We start from the raw sequence: 20,980 nt of genomic DNA on the forward strand, positions 1-20,980 counted from the left end.
TATATACACAGTTATAAGGTATAAAACTGAATAAATATAGCAATTTTCTTGATTTATACTGTTCAAAATTAGCTGCAAAGTGCATGTATACGGATTTGTAGTTGTAGTAAACGCATTCAGCCGTGACCTTGCTCGGTGCTGCCCTCGTGTGGAAATAATTTGCGCTGATTGTTAACCGCTAAAGGGCGCCTTAGAGTAATTCGTTAACGATCGAGAAAAAAGAAAATGTTACGTTTTTTTGTGCATCATTTTGCAATGCAACAAAAACTCTTTAAAACCAAACACTACGACCCTCGTTCAGTTTAAATATTTATTTTAAATGTCATTACGTCATTCTGACGTCACCATTACGCCAACTAAAGAAAATTAAACTTTCTTTAAACAAGGCACGTCATAGATGCTATTATCCGTTTCACAACCCTCCTCCGTGACGTCATAACCTCTTCTTATACGTCACAGTGCCATTGATTTTCATTGGTCAGTTTGAATTTTTCTTCATTCGTCTTCGTCGTTCAGTTTCCAACCAAATTTCGTTTTACCAAGTTTGAGAACTAATAAATACGCCCCTACTAGGCAGAAAACGACGGGTACAGAAAGAGCAAAGCAAATTATACCCAAGAAAACGGACACTATAATATAAACAGGCTCGTCCGGGCAGGTTAACGAGCCTACAGGTATTTTAGCTACAGGTATTCCTACCACAGATCTATGTCTATTTGTTGGACTTACGCAAATTGTGGGCATTATTTTCACACGTATTGAGTTCAGTTTGACCCGCACTGCAGCGTCACCTCGCGGATTTCCAGTATCGACTTCCAGTTTTTCCAACCCAGAGTCTAAAATTACTTTAGAAGTTTGTAGATACATAGCAAGAGAAACGAGCCTGCAATTGCAATTTAAAGGATTCCCAAATAGCCAGATGTACTTTACATTTAAGCCTGTATCTGGAATTGAGACGGACCGTAGCCCACACCCGTATAGGAACAAATACTTTAGTCTCGGCAGATTAGTAAAAGTAGTAGCTGGTATATAGTTCAGTGTCGGGTTATTTTGCAAGAACAAAGCTTCTAAGTTTCTTAATCCGTCAAAGGTAGCAGCAGAAACAGAATCCAGAGAATTTTGCGAAAGATCCAAAACTTTTAGGTTCGCTAACCGCGAGAAAACTCCATTGAAAATGAACTCAATTCCGTTACCGCTTAGATCCAATACCACCAAGTGTTCAAGGTCGTATAAAGCGTCCATGTCTAGGCTGGTTAGGTTTTTAATGGCGTTGTTGGCAAGCTGTATTTCTATAAGTGAAGTTGGAAGTTTTTGAGGGATGGACCGGAACATGTTACCATTGGCACTGTGACGAAATAAAGTGTAATGTTATTCAATAATTAATCACCCACAAAGTAACATACTTGGTAACTCGTAAGCGGGCACGACGGTGTATAAAACATAGCACTCGTGTTAAAACGGATGTCGCATAGCACTCGTGTTAAAACGGATTTTTTCCAGCCACGCGAGGATAAAGTAAGTTACATTCACAAATATTGTTATATGTCTTGCGGTGGTATGCACAAGCTGCACATTGGGGCACAAATATTGCGCAGAAGGCGCAAATGGCACAGACGGGACACGCTTTATAAAACAGTATAGCTGTAGCACTTATTATACAAACCTAGCAAATGCTAACACGCGCAAATTGTTTATAAACGTTTCATACTCCTTGCGCTTATATCAAAAAGCTGTACCAAAGGAAAAAAATAGCACACATGCGTAAAATGTGTCCCGTATTTCCCCATCACATGTATAAAATGTGTCCCAATTTCCCCACTCTACCATATATATCCACATATACACCATTTACCTTAGTGTTAGTAGTTGTACCGTTCTACCGAGCACACTTCTCGGTAACTTTGTGATTTTGTTTATCGAAATATCGAGATATAACAGCTTGGGAAGTTTCTTTAGAAAAAGCTCGGGTAGCTTCGGCATCAGGTTTCGCGATAGGTCCAAGTCTTGTACGTTCCTGTTACGTCATAATAGCGTTGTGACGTAATGACTTGATGACACGTATTAAAATAGACGTCATAAATTCATCACGTCACTGCATACGTCATAGTGCATACGTTTTAGTTATCGTTATATAAAGACAGTTGGGCGGGTCATAAGAATTAGCCCAAAATTTGACCTATTAACATAGCATTACTGTGGGGTATAAGATGGACACCGTTATATCTCATAATATCCCATGTTTTCTAATCGTGTTTGTAAGAACTAAAAACTCTCCTTGAAAGTCATGAGAGTACGGGTAAATAACTATGTAAATATTCTTGTTTACCACTATCAAATGGGACGATAAAAATGAATGAAACATGGGCCGTCTTACCCCCAACCTACTATATACCATTTTGTGAGAGCAAGGTCATACGGCGGAGCACGTCATGACACAGATTCAGGCCAGAGTTGGTCTGTTACCCCAAAAATATTGTATAAACTCACAAAAAAAATCAAGAATGCCACAAGTATAGTGAGGCACGTGATATGACTGATTTATATTACCCCCAAAATATCTTCCATTAGCTCCAAAATTTGCTATAATATACAAAAAATTGTAAAGATACTCACGGCACGCCTACTAATGAGTCGCTCTCAGGAGTGTTTCCTAATTTATTTCCTCCAAGGTAAAGCGTTCGTAGATTTGTTAATTCGGAAACACTGGTCGCTGTTTTACCGAAACAGGGGGGAATGAAGTGAAGATGGTTGTCTGGGGGTGAAGGTTTAGTTTAGTACAGGTTCTAGGGGTTATAATTAAGTAGCTTGGCGAAGACTAATTGTTGCGTGTATTTTGAATTAAGTGTCATACTATTAGTAGCTCGTAGACTCGCAAGAGGTGTTTATTGACCATAACATAAGGTGTCCAATTAGGTTGCTATGCTATATTACTAGATATTCCGTGTAGCCTATGAGTTGTACTTTACATACGGTGCGTAGTATGACACCCGTGTTATAATTGGCCAGTGAGCTTCACATGTATGAATACGCCATATGTGTCTGGTGTATAGGAAGACACCCATGTTATAGTTCGACAGTGAGCATGGGGTGTATAAATACACCATGTGCGTCTGGTGTATAAGAAGACACCCATGTTATAACTCAACAGTGAGCATGAGGTGTATGAATACACCATATGTGTCTGGTGTATAGGAAGATACCCATGTTATAACTCGACAGTGAGCATGAGGTGTATGAATACACCATGTGTGTCTGGTGTATAAGAAGACACCCATGTTATAACTCAACAGTGAGCATGAGGTGTATGAATACACCATATGTGTCTGGTGTATACTGTATAGGAAGACACCCATGTTATAACTCGACAGTGAGCATGAGGTGTATAAATACACCATGTGTGTCTGGTGTATAAGAAGACACCCATGTTATAGTTCGCCAGTCAGCATGGGGTGTATATGAAGTTTACGCTTATACTCGGGACAAATCTGTTAAAACGACCTTGCGCTTATTTAAAGTTTATTGCAAGGCCCTTTATTGCAGCAGGGAAATAGCAATTATACAGTAGAGTAGGGTGTGGGGAGATGGGACACCTTTTGATTATATTTTCTCGTCTCATTTGGTAGTAAACAAAGAACGTTTAAAGAATTATAAAACCATATCCTCACGACTCCTATATATATATAGTTGTTAAATGTTTAAAACACGATCAAAATATTTGAATATTATGTTCCAAGGTGTCCCGTCTTACCCCACAGCCTTATAGTATATGACCGTGAGTCAATAACGCGTCAACACTAAGTTGGCTTTTACATTTGGCTTAAAAATACCTGGATATTTTACTGTGTTGTAACGGCTTTTGCGAATGAATAAATTATGGTAAGCTTCATAGCACAATATAATACATTGCCGTAGGGTGGATACCGTTAGCACATAATATCCCATGTTTTATAATCGTCTTACCAACAACGCTATTTTAGAGTCGTAAAAAGTTATAAAACGTATAAGACAGTTATATAGTAGGGTGGGGGAAGACGGGACACCTTTAGCACATAATATCCAAATATCCTAATCGTGTTTTAAACAATTAACAACGGTCTATGGGAGTCGTGAGGATATGGTCTTATATTTCTTTGAGTGTTCTTTGTTTACTACCAAAATGGGACGAGAAAATGGAATGAAAAGATGTCCCATCTTTCCCCATCGTACTATACAATTTTAAAAAAAACTTTGTTTACTACCAAAAGTGACGATAACAAATGAAAACAAAAACCATCTTACCCCAACTCATTATTTAGTGAAACCGTCTTACTCCAACCTAATATATAGCAAAATCATCTTATCCCATCCTAATATAGTTATTTCCCCACCTCTCATGTTAATGTACTCTAATGGCGATTTCCTTGGTTCCCATGCTCGATCTGTCGCGTTAAAACACGCGGGGTCAACTTTTTCGATATCGTTATGATCCAAAATAAGTCTTTTCAACTTTGTTTGCCCTCGGAAGGCGTTAGCCGGCAGAGCGCTCAGTTCGTTTAAACCAAAGTCGATCACCACCGATCCCCACGCCTCTCGGGCGAGCGCTTCCGCGGGGATTCGATGCATGTTTTTCCCGCGGCAATACACTTCAATTCCCGATGTTACAACATCTGTACTGCAGTTACATCCCCCAAGACATGTATACGCCTTTGAAAGTTTCAGCATAGACAGAAATATAAAAACACCTAACATCTTATATCATTATAGATTTGTAAAACAACCTGGAAAAAGACACAGAAAACCGTTAAATACTTTGCACATGAGGTAATGGGCCAGCTCTGACTTAAATTCCAGACCCCATAGCATGCCTCACTGTAGGACCTCACCCATATAGAATAAAGTGTGCATATACAACGTTAGGGTAATAGTCCCACCTGGGCCAAACTCCAAGGTCTCACGGCTTGCCTCACTGTAGGAGCTCACACATATAGAATACAAAAATACTATATCCATACTTTATATTCTTGTGTTGTAGTATTTGTTAACAAACGTTTCTACACCTAGCGTTGTTTAGCACATGCAGGCAAGCGTAATGGTTTCTCCTTATACACTAAAGCGAGCTACGCTGTAGTGTAAACGCCGCTTAAAAGAACAAACACAGAAATATCTACGCTGACCTGCGGCTAACAACGCTGGGTGTAGATATTTTTATAGCTTATTGAACACTTTCGTTCTCATACCTGTTTATTATAACCTTGTTGTCTCACAGCATATATTGCGAACGTTCTCCCAACGCGCTGCTGCCTGCATTTGACTTATTAGGCTATAACGCAAGCTGTACCAGTCTTGATCTAACTTAATCCTCTTACACACAATCTCATTCCTTTAAACCCTTCGTAGTAAATCAGGATATAATTAGTTGTCCTTTCTAGAACAGTTGGCACCGCATGTGTGTCTGGTGTATAAGAAGACACCCATGTTATAACTTGACAGTGAGCATGAGGTGTATGAATATACCATGTGTGTCTGGTGTATAAGAAGACACCCATGTTATAACTTAACAGTGAGCATGAAGTGTGTGAATACACCATGTGTGTCTGGTGTATAAGAAGATACCCATGTTATAACTTAACAGTGAGCATGAAGTGTGTGAATACACCATGTGTGTCTGGTGTATAAGAAGACAGCCATGTTATAACTGAACTGAACACGAGGCATGCTTAAAAGCCTTAAATGCAGTGTTTGTCTGGCGTTTATATAACTGAACTCCGCATACAGCAACGTCTATACATAATCGTATATTTTAACATAAGTCCATTTTCGCTTCTTACAAATACAAGCAATCAAACAGTCGACCAATTAATCCCGTTAATGTTAAACAATACAAAGAACCCACTATGTGGTAGAGATCGATGATCGGCTACTTCATATTTCCGCGATCGATTGGAATTAGTTTAGCGGTTCGTTTCATCATAGAGAATAATTGATTGCAATTCTTATAAGTTTAATATGAATGAATAACAAATAGCAGAAATGAAATGGTTTATAATGCACTATCTAGTGGAATGGGGGGAGATGGGACACCTTTAGCACAAAGTATAAAAATACCCTGGTCGTGTTTTAAACAATTAACAACGGGCTGTGAAAGTCGCGAGGACAAGGTTTTATAATTCCTTGAATGTTCTTTGTTTACTACCAAAATGTACGAGAAAATCGAATGAAAAGGTGTCCCATCTTCCCCCATCCTACTATATATAAGTTCCGAAGCGACAGGATAACTACATAGAAGGGTGGGGGAAGAAGGGACACCTTTAGCACATAATATCCAAATATCCTCATCGTGTTTTAACCAATTAACAACGGTCTATAGGAGTCGTGAGCATATCTTCCCCACCCTACTATGTCTATAATACCAGCAAAGCTATCTGATAATAATTAGAAAAAGTTTAATAGAAAAAGCGACATAACCTGCTGTCAGTTATTATATTTGCTTTATGCGTCTAAATACCAGAATCCCTAATAATCAAAGTTAATAGTTCATGGCGAAATTCAGAAAAATAGGTTGTAGTAGGATGGGGGAAGATGGGACACCCGTTCATTCTATTTTCTCGTCCCGTTTAGTAGTAAACAAAGAACATTTAAATAACTATAAAACCATATCCTCACGACTTCCATAGAATGATAATCGTTTAAAACACGATGATATTTGAATATTGTGTTTTAAAGGTGTCTCGTCTTCCTCCACCCTACTATATATCATATATGTTCTGTTTTCTACATATGGACAGTTAGTATGGTCTGTCTGTATACGCCTTTGTTTTATACATTTATACGTTCATGCACCAGCAAAGCTATGCTTATAACTACACTAAAAACTAACCAGCGCCACTTTCCACTGCACCTAACAGCAATGCCCGTTATCTGGTCTTTAATGTCATCTAATTAATCTCAATTTCTCTAAAAGTTAAAGGACGAATCGATTTTTACGACCTGCTGCTCCCTTGACACGCACGCTGGCCAGGTTGACCGAATAAAACACAGGTCGTTTGGCAGGAAGTATTGACCTGCACGCTTATAGGGTACGCGAGATTTTCTCAACAATTTTCCTGAATCGTATTTAGACTTGGGATAAATAATAGAAACGCCTAAAAGCAGTTGTTTATATGATTAAAACGTTTAGGCGGGCAAAGTTCGTATAATTATATAACCGTATCCTCACTATAAAAATAGCTCTGTTAGACTCTAAAAGAGCGTTGTTAATTGTTTAAAACGCGATAGGAAACACGGAATATTATGTGCTAAAGGTATCCATCTTACCCCACAGTACTATAGAAAAAACAGTACCATATATTCATCTTACCCTACAGATACGGCATTCATCTTACCCTACAGTTTATAGTATATACAGTACTATATAAAACTGTATATTCGCATGTAGCATTCGTTTAAGTGACATCGTAGCTTATTTATACATTTTACATCTGCTAGCGTAAGGCGTTTTATTTTATTTCCTAGCGATCTGAAAATTATTTTACATCCACCTATTGTCTTCATTTGACTCCCTTTCAATCTTTTTAACTGAAAACGGTTAAGTCAAACTAGTTATATAACTGTCACAGAAAAAAAAACGCAATATTTTTTCTTTTGGTTAATTCCCCATTAATATAGTAGGGGGGGGGGAGATGGGACACCTTTAACACATCATATTCAAATATCCTGATCGTGTTTTCGCTACATTCACCTATGTATATATATGAAAATCCTAGCTATTTTTAGTTCCTTGTCTTATTAGTTTATTTACTTCCTGGCACCTGCGACTCCATTAAAACCTATGTTCATATTTCTGTACAGCCTTGTAACTACAAGTATGTATCGACCCATACGTTTAGTACTAGGTTCGGTAAACAAAGAACCTTTAAAATATCATAAAACTATATCCTCACGACTTCCATAGACCGTTGTTAATTGTTTAAAACACGATCAGAATATTTGGTTATTACGTGCTAAAGGTGTCCCATCTTCCCCCACCCTACTATACCACTCTAGGGTAAAATGGACATCTTTAGCGTAATATTCTGATCGTGTTTTTAACAATGAACAACGTTCTTTTAGAGTTCTGGGGATGCGGTTATATGACTTTTACTCAAGTAGTTTTTACACCTATATACCTTGTTTTAACTAATACGTTTTTCTGCTAACTCCATTCTATTCACTCACTGTATTCGTAGCGATAAATATATTTATGCTATGTGTTATACCATAGCTCACCTTTATAAATGTACCGTCAACAAAAGATATTTCTTAAACCGCAAACCGCAACCGCCCGTATAATATGGTCCATTAGTTGTGAATTATAATTAAAAATAATTAGTTGTTGTTGACGTGTAGCGAAGAATTATAATGCCCGTAATATAATACCTTAGCGGGGCATTGGTTTGGTGTATTATTATAAATATAGTATAGGATGGGGGAAGATGGGACACCTTTTCATATTATTTTATCGTCCTGTATGGTAGTAAACAAAAAACATTCAAAGAAATATAAAACCGTATCTTTACGACTCACATAGACCGTTATTATTTGTTTAAAACATGGTCAGGATGTTTGGATATTATGTGCCAAAGGTGTCCCGTCTTCCCCCACACCACTATATCTTAAACTAAAAACAGGACACCTTTTCATTCTGTTTTCTCGTTCAATTTAATAGTTAACAAAGAACATTCAAATAATTATAAAACCGTATCCTCGCGACTTCCATAGACCGTATTTAATTGTTCTATACTATAATATGCCTATAATATGCAGCCTATAACACACACAGAATAAACATACATGTACAGTAAGGTGGGGGAAGATGGGACACCTTTTGACTCTATTTTCTCATCCCATTTAATAGTAAACAAAAAACATTCAAAGATTTATAAAACTATATCCCCACGGCTCTTATAGACCGTTGTTAATTGTTTAAAATACGATCAGAAAATTTGGATATTATGTGCTAAAGGAGTCCCATCTTCCTCCACCCTACTATATAAACATATGCAATCTACAATAGGCTACGTTACCTAATGAATATATATATGTAGCCTATTATAAAGAGAATAAATATGCACTTGCAGGTTAAAGATCACAAAAACAAACAGCTGCCAGAAAAGCTCCTTCAGACTTATAATATGCACCTTCTCCAACAGCATACACATATATGTACCTATGCTGAATGCAATGCGCAATTGCAACGTTCGGTAAAGGTTTTTCGTTACGAAAGAGAGAAGTAGTAAAGTAAAACCATCTATACCTTTCTATTTTCACATTCATATAATTGATCATTGGTATTGGCGTATAGTAATTCCGCTCATGTCATTGGCTTTTAAGAATATTAATTCCTATTATTCAAATTAAGCCGTTGATTGCCTTCCCATAGCCAATAATCGTTATTAGGTTTTCGTTTTTTCCACCTGGCAACACTGCATATGGCAACACTGGAAAGAGCATGCTGGCTCATAAAAGTTTTATAAATGTTCTTTGTTTTGTTTCGAGACAATCAATTCTAGAATAACTCTTGTCGTCGCTCGGTTACGAAACGATCGCTATAACCCATATTGTCGCTGATGCAATAATTGGAGTTGTTTAATCAACGTCATAGAGACAAACGCTATTGTGACGTATTGGATTGTGACGTATCGAAGGAATAATTAACGATCGTGAGGTAACGCGTAGCGACCGCGGAATGATTGAAATAAACCACACAGGAATTAGTTCCTTTGAGAGATTTTGAATTTGGGGCGAATGAATATTAATGCCTTTAATTTTAAAGTGACGTTTTGTGGCCAATAGCAACCCACAACGAAAATAAACTCCATCAGGCTTAAAACAATATTGTTTGGTGTGTTGCTGGGTATATAATGCTATGCTATAGTATAGAGACACCCCTAAAAATACGATTTAACATAGCATATAGATTGTTGGGGAAAGTTAGAACACATTTCTCTTCTCCTTTATATTCCAATTTAGTAGTAAACAAAGAACATTCAAATAATTATAAATCCTTATGACTCCCATAGGCCGTTGTTAATTGTTTAAAACACGATTAGGATATTTGGATATTATGCGCTAAAGGGGTCCTGTCTTTTCTCCCCCAACTGTACATTTATATTTGCGACCTCAAATACAGAAACGACGGTCAACCCATTCAAAACAACCAATAGAAAGAAATATACAGACATATAGGTCTACTTCCACTGTAAGCGTATTCGGGGACTAAATAATTTCATTTTATATTTTCTTTATAGAGTATTAAAATCGACAGGATACTTATGTCGTCTTAGATTCTTCTTCATTTCGATTAAGATTTTGCACGGTAAGGTGCTCTGTCAAAAAAGTTTTATAAGTCATTTTTGTATCCTTTTAAATCATCACAATGCAAAGAAATACGGCCCTTTCTATACTATGTAAGTATAGTTATGTATAAGTTTTATAATTTCAATTTTTAAAGGAACTTATGTATGTAACGTATTATAGCGTAACACCCTGAAATTTAAACATGGGGTGGAATTTACACCTAACACCCTGTACTTTAAACATAGGGTGGAATTTACACCCAACACCCTGTACTTAAAACAGGGGGTGGAATTTACACCTAACACTCTGTACTTTAAACATGGGGTGGAATTTACACCCAACACCCTGTACTTAAAACAGGGGGTGGAATTTACACCCAACACCCTGTACTTTAAACATGTAGTGGAGTTCACACCCAACACCCTGTACTTAAAACAGGGGGTGGAATTTACACCTAACACCCTGTACTTTAAACATGGGGTGGAATTTACACCCAACACCCTGTACTTAAAACATGGGGTGGAATTAACACCCAACACCCTGTACTTAAAACAGGGGGTGGAATTTACACCCAACATCCTGTACTTTAAACATGGGGTGGAATTAACACCCTGTATATAACTTATATTATTCAGGCGAAGATCTATGCTCGCCCTGCACAAATATTGGAAGGCAACGCAAATTATTCTGCGAAAATTACGCCAGAAATTTCCAAATATTTTGAAGAGTGTTTCAGTGTTTCTTATCCACTTGCAAAATCAGGTAATATTTTGTTATTCTGTTTGTTTGGTTTACAGTTACAGTCATAGTAGTCAAACATAGGGAACCTCATTGATTAATGTGGTGAATGCAATATACTTTGGCTCTGCTTGTTTGTATAGACACCTAACAGCAGGGTAAAATCTGGGGTGACATTGTTAAAATGCAGTTGCACTTATATTTGTCAAACATAGGGAACCTCATTGATTAATGTGGCGAATGCAATATACTTTGACTCTGCTTGTTTGTATCGACACCTAACAGCAGGGTAAAATCTGGGGTGACATTGTTAAAATGCAGTTACACTCATAGTTGTCAAACATAGGGAACCTCATTGATTAATGTGGTAAATGCAATATACTTTGGCTCTGCTTGTTTGTATAGACACCTAACAGCAGGGTAAAATCTGGGGCGACATTGTTAAAATGCAGTTACACTCATAGTTGTCAAACATAGGGAACCTCATTGATTAATGTGGTGAATGCAATATACTTTGGCTGGTGCTTAAACATAGTGTCACCCCTGTTTTTAAAAGCTTTGATCACATGTCACTCCAAGTACCCTTAGAGTTATGCATATGTTTAAAAAAAGTAGTTCAACCACTGCCTGACAGTAGATATAACATCACTTTCATAGGCACTAACCTAGGTGGCAGGTTAAGCAGGCTAACTCCAATTTCCGCACTGCATCCCTCCCATGTATTTTGCTTTTATGGTGCCTATGACAGCCTATATAAAATTCACAAACGAAACTGGTTCAAATTATCCCAAACAAAAGTCTAATAATAGCAAAAAGCAAACACTCAAGTTTGGTTTAAAATGTTCACCAAATATCAGATCACCTTTGTCTATTCTAACCACATTCCAAAGAACGTAACTTTAATACAACAGGTATTGTCATGCTGAAGATATTTAAACTATTGACTTTTAGTGTTTTCAACAAATATTTACCAAGCAGTTGACAACCATTTGTGTTTGTTTGCTGAATTGTCTGATTCACAGGGAACACTGGGCCTGTTTACAGTGTTGCCAACTAAAAACTTTTTAAAAAATTGTTAAAAATTTTATTACTTTAAAAATTCGACCAGTGTTGCGAGATTATTTTTCGGTTGGGTTTTGAACTGGTAACACTTAAGGATATATAACATTAGAGTAATAAAGATTTGATAATGTTTACTGAGAATGATCCACAGTTTGTGGTCCATGTTCTAATATAGGAAAGCATATGACTTGACTTGGCACAGAATAAACAGTTATGGAAGTACTAGAACACAAGAATTGATTCTTTGCGCTTTAGATTAATTTGTAAATATATATATATATATAGGGAAATATATATAGGGATGAAGTTGCATTAGAAGAGAAATATATACCCTAGAGAAATAAATAGGGTTTGACTTGATGTACTAAAAACGAGATTCCCAAATAGGAACGATGCTAGTAGTTTGTAAATAGGTTATATATATATATATGGTTTAGTAACCAAGGGGAGCATAAGAATTGGCTGCATACACTAGGCGAAAAAAAGCTTTTATTCTTTAAAATTAAATTATATCTAACAGTTTGAAATCGAAGAAAAAAATATTAATTAAAGAGTGAATTAAAATAGGGCTACTTGTTGTAACTGGTTTTATATTTATTAGCTGTTTGAAAGTCAAGATGTTTACAACGTTAAAATAAATCTAACATGGGTAGCTGTTGTAGTAAAAAAGGAGCAGTCGGTGTTAAAGAAACAACCAACAAGAACCTGGTGTTTATTGATGAAGTTGTGGGGGCTGCAGGTTGTTACGTGATCTATTTAAGTATTTAATATGTGTGGTGTATATAAGGGTACTGTATATAATACACTACATGTTGTTATGTGGTGAATAAATAAATAAATGTAACGTGGTGGGGCAACGACAGACGTTATAACACAGTGTTATCTTTTAAACACCTCGTGCTCGCTCATATGAGTTACCACATATGTAACTTGTCTTATCCTCGTGTGGTGGGCTAACGACATCTGTTATAACACAAGTGTTACTTGTCGTTGTGTAAACATTTTGTATGATATATATGTAAGCTGCAGACTGTTAAGTAGTGTATGTAATAACATTGCGTACACCTTGTTAATTGATTACCATATGCGTAACTTTGTGAGTGGGTTTGGTAGGCTTAATTTTTGATTGAATGGATGATTGTAACTTATTTATCTTGCCTAAAAATATCACCCAAACTAAAATCAAAGTTTGATTCAAGCACCAAATTTCACCAACTTTTGTTAGACAAGTTACGTGCTCATTCATTAATTCCACCTGTCATCAAAAATCCAATGTTTGTATTTCATCGCAACTAATGTTTAAGTAAACAATGGAATGCGATTGTGATGAAACAATGCGTTTCTCCGACGCCATTGTGACAACTATTAGTCTTACGACATCACAAACAAATTATTTATTTCAAATGAATCTTTACTTTACAGGAGAAACAGCAGATATAAATCACCAAGAATTGTTTGAACTACCTAATGTTGTAGGGTTAGTAATTATCATAATATTTTTTTACCTATTGTAGGGATGCACATTACAGAATAATTAGGTATTCTAGGTCTAGGATATCCTAGAATACTTTGTTTCAAATCTAGAATTTCGAATCTTTTTGTAATATAAGCAAAAACGTATGAAGCCAAAACGGCCAAGCCGAAACGTATGGCAAAAAACGCTGCAAAACGTTTTTTGTCTAAAGTCCCACAAACACAAGAGACTTTTTTTCAATAACCAATCACGTAATTACATTTGCATCTCTTGGATTCAAAGTTCTGTAATGTGCATCCCTACTTATTTGTTTTAAATTAAAAATAAGCAACATTTATAAAAATAACCATATATCTACTTTCTAATTAATATAACTAATGGAATATTTTTGTTATTAAAGGTTTGTAATGACTGTTGTTTTGCTGTTAGTTAAAATCTTTCAGTTGTTTTTATATTTTATCATTATGTTTTAAGTGTATTAGGACTTATTTGCTTGAAATGTAGGATATAGAGCTCATATTGTTAATTTACTTGCTGTTAGTTTATGATATGTTGGGTTTAAAACATTTAAAAAACGATACCCATGATTTTTAATTAATAAAGGGTTGTAACGACTGCTGTTAATTAGAAATTCTTAGTTGTTTTTATAATTTATCATTATGTTTATATTAGGAAGGTATTTATGTATGTTATTTATATTCATATATATATATATATATATATTTAATAATTTTTTTTTTTATAAATTTTATTTCTATTTTTTACCAGCATTGATGACATCATAACCCACAATCCAGAATCAACCAACCGTAACGAAGGACGAAAATACTCAACAGAAGCTTCGACTTTGATATTCCCGTCATACTCTGGGTATCGTAACATCGCTGGGTTCGGGACAGGGATTTCCCGCCGAACCTCTGGGTCCTATGGGGCCCCGACAGCAAGGGTGACCCCTATTCAAGCAATACCCACTATTTCAACCCCAGAACCTGTTAGAAACGCGGCGCTCGAGTTTTTAGAGCGTCGAGCGTCGCCGAGAGTCACTCGCTACAGCTCGATACTTACGCCAACGTTGCCAAGACGACAGGACGCCCACACGGGGGAGCTAAAGAGTGCTGTAGAGGACGACGACTTTTTCGGGTCGGATTTGGAGTCTCTAGACAGGGAAATTCCCCCTCAACTTACAAACGATGATTTAGCTTCAACAAGATCTATTTATTCAACAGCACAAAGTAATTTGTTTTTAAATGATGTTTAACTGAGATGTCATATTTAAATTATGAAATCAAAAGTTAGAATAATTGAGTCAATCAAGGTTTTGCCTATGATTACGAGAATAAAAATAACAAAATGGATAGGTTTTATTCAAACCCACTAACAGATATTATATATATTATGTTGTAGTGACACACCCAGTTCTAGTATATAGATGTTGGGTATATGTTAGTGGGTTTATATATATATAACAATTAACAACGGTATATGAAAGTCGTGAGGATACAGTTTTATAATTCTTTAAATGTTCTTTGTTTACTACTGAATGGGACGAAAAAGTAGAATGAATAGGTGTCCCATCTTCACCCACCGTACTATATAACCTACAATAGATATTCATACATTGCAGTTCAACCCCTAACAACACTAGAAGAGCCGAAACTTTCACCCAGACTACGAATTGCCAACAAAGTCAATACTGTAACACAAACTTCTTATATTGAGGTAATAAAGTTATCATATCAAATATTAACTTACTTGATTTATAGCGGTTGGTATATTATCTTCAGGTAGGGAATACTCATGGTAAATCAAAATAAAGATATTATCTTTGTATAGCTTGGTATGACTTTATTAAATTAAAAATAGACCTACAATACTGAAGTGTTATTCATAAAAACAGTATAAAAACACCATTTATTACTGTGTTATATCACAAAATAACTTTGAACCAAAGAAACACATGATCTTATATGATTTTCTTGAAATAATGGCCAACTCTGACCTAAACATTAAGTACCATGGTGTGGGATCTGACCCATATAGAATATATTTATATATACTTTATTATTTTCACATATTTATACAGTGTATAATAATATTTCCCACACAGGTTTACGATGCATGTGTTGGGACTCACAATGATGTTTATTATCGATCAGAGGCCACCCAGGTTCAAGTCCCACTCAAGGAAGATAAAAAGAAAACTTGTGAACTCTCAATTGGCACTGATCCAGGTAAGGCATAGATAGAATTGGTATAAGTTGTTGTATATTGTATATAATATATGATTCTTTGTATAGATGCAATGGAAAATATTGGTCTAATTGGTTAAGTGAATGCTTTGTAACCGAAGGATACCGGGTTCAATGCTCGATGCTGATACCATTGATGTTGTATGTGTCCTTTGCCAAGACCCATTATTTCAACCCAGTGGTCACTAATAAGTTGTAGCACCCTGGGTGGTTGGGTAATGGGCCAACTCTGGCCTAAATCCCAGGTTCCATAGCATGCCCTACTGTAGTACGTATATAATACGATATCTATGATATAAATGTGTATCGCTGTAAGACCTCACCCGTGTAGTATAGAAGTCATAGAATTGGTATAACTTGCCATATATAAATATGATATCTATTCTTACAGAGCCAAGGATGGTAAAGAAAGCAACAACAACCATATCCTCTACAACTGCATCGCAAAGTGAAGCCGCAGAAACTACTCCAACTACTAATAATCAGTCATCTGAAACTAAGGATACATATATTATGGTAAAGTCAGTTTAGTGCTTGGTAGTTAATGGGGTTATCATTTTGTGTGTTTTAAATTTTAAATGGTTTTCAGCTTCTGTTGCTGTTACTACCAGTCAGAATATATTCATTCCTTTATCGAATGGTATAACTGCCCTGTTTTAAACTAAAGGGAGGCAGGGATAGTAAGACATCATTTTGTTTGTGTAAAGTGGAAATGGTGTTTTACTGTCGTTGCTACTAGGCAAAATATATTTTAAAGGTGGCTGTACACAGTATCCGGCATGCGAATTCGCTTGCGAAGACGTATGCAAACCGATTAACGAGTTCCGCATGCGGCAGCGAAATCCGGACAAAACGGACAAATTCCGGAAACTGTGAACAGCCACCTTAACCCTTCTAAACGCAATGGTGGTATAACTGCTACCTTTTAAAAGCAGGGGGCGCATTCCTATGTTTAACTTATTGGTTGTAACGTCAACTGATTAATGCTTACGGTGTTTTTTGTGTTTAAGTATTTCTATTACTTTATATACCATCAGTTTTATCCCCAGCTAATAGATGCATGCGTGGGTACGGACAACGACGACTTCTTCAGTAAACCTGTCAGTAGAGGGAGTCAGAGCACACAGAAAGAACGGAAAAGAAAAAAGAAGTTGACTTGTAGTATGGGGGTGGGGACTGAAGGTAAGGGGTTACCTGTATGTTAGTAAGGTGGTGGGCTTAAGCCAATCCTTCATTGAAGTGTATTAACACTAATGCGTCAACTATTATGATGTGTAGATGAAGTCCCACAGTTTGGGCAAGAGGTTTTAGGCCTAAATTGTCCCCAAATGAGTTGTTGCATCTATAGTTGATTTACCGGAAATTTTAATATTGGAGGTTAAACACACTAACTGTTACCTATTCGTATCAACCATTTCACAAACTATTAACAAGGGTGCCACCAGTCATTAAAATAGATACTAAATATGTGACGATAAACTTTAATCAGTAAGCTTATATTCACAGGCATTACAAGAGCAAGAACACCAGAGATAGCAAGAAAAAAGAAAACACCAAAGTGAGTTCCCATGCATACCCAAATAATCCAATATTCTATTACTGTCTGCTTCCTATACTAGTACACATGCATTTCTATTCATAATAAATTGAAAATACAGTTAAACCACAAAGAAGGACTTCTTAAACTGTTTTTACCTAATGAGTATATTACATAGTTCTCATAATCCCATCAATGCTAGGATAAATAAGTTTCATCCAGGATCACCATATATATAGCATATAATTTACTCTAACATAGCCTAATCTAATGCACGCAAGGACAAATGCGTTGGATAAATGAGGTTAATGTAAAATAAAGTGTTGCTATATGAACATTCAATGTTATCAATGTAATATAAGTCTATCCATCTTCCACACAGGATAATCACAAACGCAGTGGAGGACCCCCCTCCTCCCAAGATGTCCCGTTCTCCCTCCCCTGCTCCCAGATCCTCCTCATCACTAAGCAACCGCATCAAGGAGCCTCCGGACCCCATTATTGAAACTTTACACAACGCTTTCTTTAGATTTGCAAGGTGAATAAACAACAGCAAAGGTTGTTCAGGGAAATTGAAAGGCTTAGATATTCTGCTGCTTACATATTTTTTATTCTCACCAATTTAAATATTAAACTATGCCAAGAACAGCAGAATGTATATATGGCTTCCATCTGCCCCGTACAAGGTTTTGCTATGCTTATATTTGTAAGCTTCTATAACATGTTATCTGTCTGTTTTATGGCCTATTTATATTCAGTAGGGTGACATCATAACATCTAAATATCCTGATCGTGTTTTAAACAATTAACAACGGTCTATAGGAGTCGTGAGGATATGGTTTTATAACTCTATGAATTTTCTTTGTTTACCACCAAATTGAATAAGAGAATAAAATAAAAAAGTGTCCCATCTTCTCCCATCCTACTATATTATAAAGTTTCCCTTATACATTTACATGTGTTTACCCAGGTATGGTGAAGTAAACAGTGAGGGACGGGAGATGAACAACAAGAACTGGGCCAAGTTATGCAGGGATTGCGACTTTATTGATAATAAGAACGTATTGGTCGGTGATATTGACGTGATCTTCTCAAGGCATAAGTAAGTTTACTTAGTAGCATCTGATGGTAGCAGCAACAAGCATTAAACTCTATGTCATCTGGGCCTAAAGATTGACATGCTGCCATGTAGTCTGACACTGCTATGGCAAAACGCTTAACGGACATTTTTCCAACCGAGTTGTCACTAATGTGAGTTTACCAAAAGTTATTGGTCATTTTAATAACTTAGGAAGTTATATCACAGGTTTTTTGTTTCATACACCTCGTGCCCGCTTAGGAGTTCCCATTTATGTAACTTGCATCCTCGCATTGCAGAGCAATGATAGTCGTTATAACACAGGTGTTCTGTTTCATACACCTTGTAAACCTTTTTATATGAGTTACCACAAAGGTAACTTGTGGAACTCACCCATCAATAGAACGCTATACTTAACTTTTGGCAGTTTATAAAATCTGTCAATATAACAAAGTCATAAAAAGAATATATAAGATTTCTTTGTTTCCAGGCCAAAGGGGACACGGTTGGTTGATTTTGAGATGTTTATGAATTGTTTAAATGAAATTGCGGACCGCGTCATCGGGTCGAAAGTGAAAGACGAGAAGTTACGACAGGAAATTATTTATAACCGAGTGATCGGAAAGGCACCAGAATACGTGGGGATTACGGTGAGTACATAAACATAATGTTATAGGCGCCCTCACTTTTATTGCATAGCTAGGTTGGTATAATATGGGTGTTCTGTTTTATACACCTCATGCCCGCTTACGAGTTACCACAAATGTAACTTATTTATCCTCGCATGGCGGGGCAACTTTAGTCATTATTACACTGATGTTCTGTTTCATACACCTTATGCCCGCTTACGAGTTACCACATATGTAACTTTGTGGGTGATTGTTTTTCTCTCTGACTGACAACTTGGACAACCATAAGTGACCACTGGGTTGAATCAACTGCTGTTATGTGTCTTGTTGTTGTTCAGTTTCTTTTTTCTATCATACTTATGATATAGTTAATATGTTGGTTTTATTTCCAGGGTGTTTCAAAGACAGGAAACGTTGATAGGATGACAGACCATACGTTGTACCCGGTCTCACATAAAATGAGGTGCGTGGTTATTTATGCAACTTGTTTGTTGGTGTTTTCTTAGATCAAGAGTAATTGCTGATTAATCAAGATTTATGTCAAAATACAAAGTTACCTACGTGGTAACTCGTAAGTGATCACAAGATGTATAAAACAGAACACCCGTGTTATAATGACTATCATTTTCCGGCCACGTGAGGATAAATAAGACAAAGTCATTCATATATCTATGTTATAACCTGTGTATATACTAAAAAACACTTTATTCATCCACTAAAATGAATATATTTGTATACATATCACCCACAAGGTTAGTTGTGTGGTAACTTGTAGGCGGACACAAAGTGTATGAAACAGAACACCGTGTTATTACAACTGTTGTTGATATATTCACTCACATTTTAACCTTTTATATTCTGCATAGGTTTGATGAGGAGGGGCGTGGCTTGGGCGTTGACGATAAGTTTGACGTACCAGACACAATGATGGGATATGTCAACGGCTACACAGGAAGAAACCAATACGACTTGAAGATGCAAAATTCAAGTATCAGGCCACGTACAAGTTCAAATGGTAGCACTACTAAGCGTCCCGTGTCTAGTTCATCCACTTATAGAACTCATACACCAGTTATTTAAGCTGGATTTTGTAAAAATTATGGACTCTTGCTACTAAAGCATATGCAGCATCCGCGGATTATTTTAATTGGATTTCTGCACTTGTATTTTTTGGGTATTTTGTTCTGTTGCAACGTGATTTGTCCAACAATATAAGTTCTAGATCAAATTCACAAAACATATTTTAGTTAATTGTTTTATAAGTTTAGGAGCCGTATTTTTTATTTGCTATTTTTACTCAAGTAGTTTTATTCACCTTCTGTTTGAACTGTCATTTTGTTGTTAATTTTTTTCTCTTTTTTGAATAATTTATATTTTTCATTGCAGAAATTCAACTTGCTACTCCATATGTATTATTTCCTATTTAAGTTAATTTCTGTTTACTCGTGTTTTGAGCAAAGTACAAATATCCTTCACTTAAATACAATAAAACAAGCTTTATTTTGAATATCATGTTAGATTTATAGTCAGTTTGAGCAACTCGATAAGGAAATACCAAATATTGTGTGTCTATATGTGATACTGGCATTTATTTTACCCTTTCAGTATTATATTGGCTGATGAACTACTTCTAATAAACTTATGTGTTTAAATTCAAGTAATGGAGCAGATTAAACAGTACGTAATGAGTGTTAATGAATAAAATATGTCTTATTTCGTGTATCTTATTCATAGATGCCTAATAAAAATTGTATATAGTAGGGTGGGAAAAGACACGTTCTTATTCTATTTGCTTCTCGAATTTGATAGTAAACAAAGAACATTTAAAGAATTATAAAACCGTATCCTTACGACTCCCATAGACCCTTGTTATTTGTTTAAAACACGGTCTGAACATGT

General features: G+C 36.1%; 2 protein-coding genes across 2 annotated transcripts; one reads left to right on the forward strand and one right to left on the reverse strand.

The window, feature by feature from the left end:
* Nucleotides 1-245: 245 nt before the first annotated feature.
* On the reverse strand, nucleotides 246-5,114 carry LOC100176383 (phospholipase A2 inhibitor-like). Its single transcript, XM_002124594.4, has 4 exons — nucleotides 4,368-5,114; nucleotides 2,614-2,752; nucleotides 1,853-2,014; nucleotides 246-1,345 (listed from the first exon to the last, which is right to left on the reverse strand). The coding sequence occupies exons 1-4, from the start codon at nucleotides 4,726-4,728 to the stop codon at nucleotides 496-498; spliced, it is 1,512 nt and encodes a 503-aa protein (XP_002124630.1). The 5' UTR covers nucleotides 4,729-5,114; the 3' UTR covers nucleotides 246-495.
* A 5,223-nt stretch (nucleotides 5,115-10,337) lies between these two features.
* LOC101241986 (tubulin polymerization-promoting protein-like) lies at nucleotides 10,338-20,582 on the forward strand. Its single transcript, XM_026837306.1, has 14 exons — nucleotides 10,338-10,424; nucleotides 10,950-11,076; nucleotides 13,537-13,591; nucleotides 14,357-14,820; nucleotides 15,213-15,307; nucleotides 15,696-15,819; nucleotides 16,229-16,353; nucleotides 16,875-17,019; nucleotides 17,344-17,395; nucleotides 17,757-17,912; nucleotides 18,345-18,476; nucleotides 18,943-19,102; nucleotides 19,474-19,544; nucleotides 19,948-20,582. Exons 7-14 carry the CDS (start codon nucleotides 16,237-16,239, stop codon nucleotides 20,159-20,161), a joined length of 1,047 nt encoding a protein of 348 aa, XP_026693107.1. The 5' UTR covers nucleotides 10,338-10,424; nucleotides 10,950-11,076; nucleotides 13,537-13,591; nucleotides 14,357-14,820; nucleotides 15,213-15,307; nucleotides 15,696-15,819; nucleotides 16,229-16,236; the 3' UTR covers nucleotides 20,162-20,582.
* Nucleotides 20,583-20,980: the final 398 nt, after the last annotated feature.

This window comes from Ciona intestinalis, chromosome 13 (genome assembly GCF_000224145.3).
Source record: "Ciona intestinalis chromosome 13, KH, whole genome shotgun sequence".
Classification (NCBI taxonomy): domain Eukaryota; kingdom Metazoa; phylum Chordata; class Ascidiacea; order Phlebobranchia; family Cionidae; genus Ciona; species Ciona intestinalis.

Coding starts and splice junctions, on each gene's coding strand:
- LOC101241986 (XM_026837306.1), top strand. CDS start 16,237: ATGGTAAAGAAAGCAACAACAACCATATCCTCTACAACTGCATCGCAA. Junction 16,354..16,874: donor CTAAGGATACATATATTATG/GTAAAGTCAGTT, acceptor ATATACCATCAG/TTTTATCCCCAGCTAATAGA. Junction 19,545..19,947: donor CCGGTCTCACATAAAATGAG/GTGCGTGGTTAT, acceptor TATTCTGCATAG/GTTTGATGAGGAGGGGCGTG.
- LOC100176383 (XM_002124594.4), bottom strand. CDS start 4,728: ATGTTAGGTGTTTTTATATTTCTGTCTATGCTGAAACTTTCAAAGGCG. Junction 2,753..4,367: donor AGAGTACATTAACATGAGAG/GTGGGGAAATAA, acceptor CTTCACCCCCAG/ACAACCATCTTCACTTCATT. Junction 2,015..2,613: donor GACTCATTAGTAGGCGTGCC/GTGAGTATCTTT, acceptor ATGACGTAACAG/GAACGTACAAGACTTGGACC.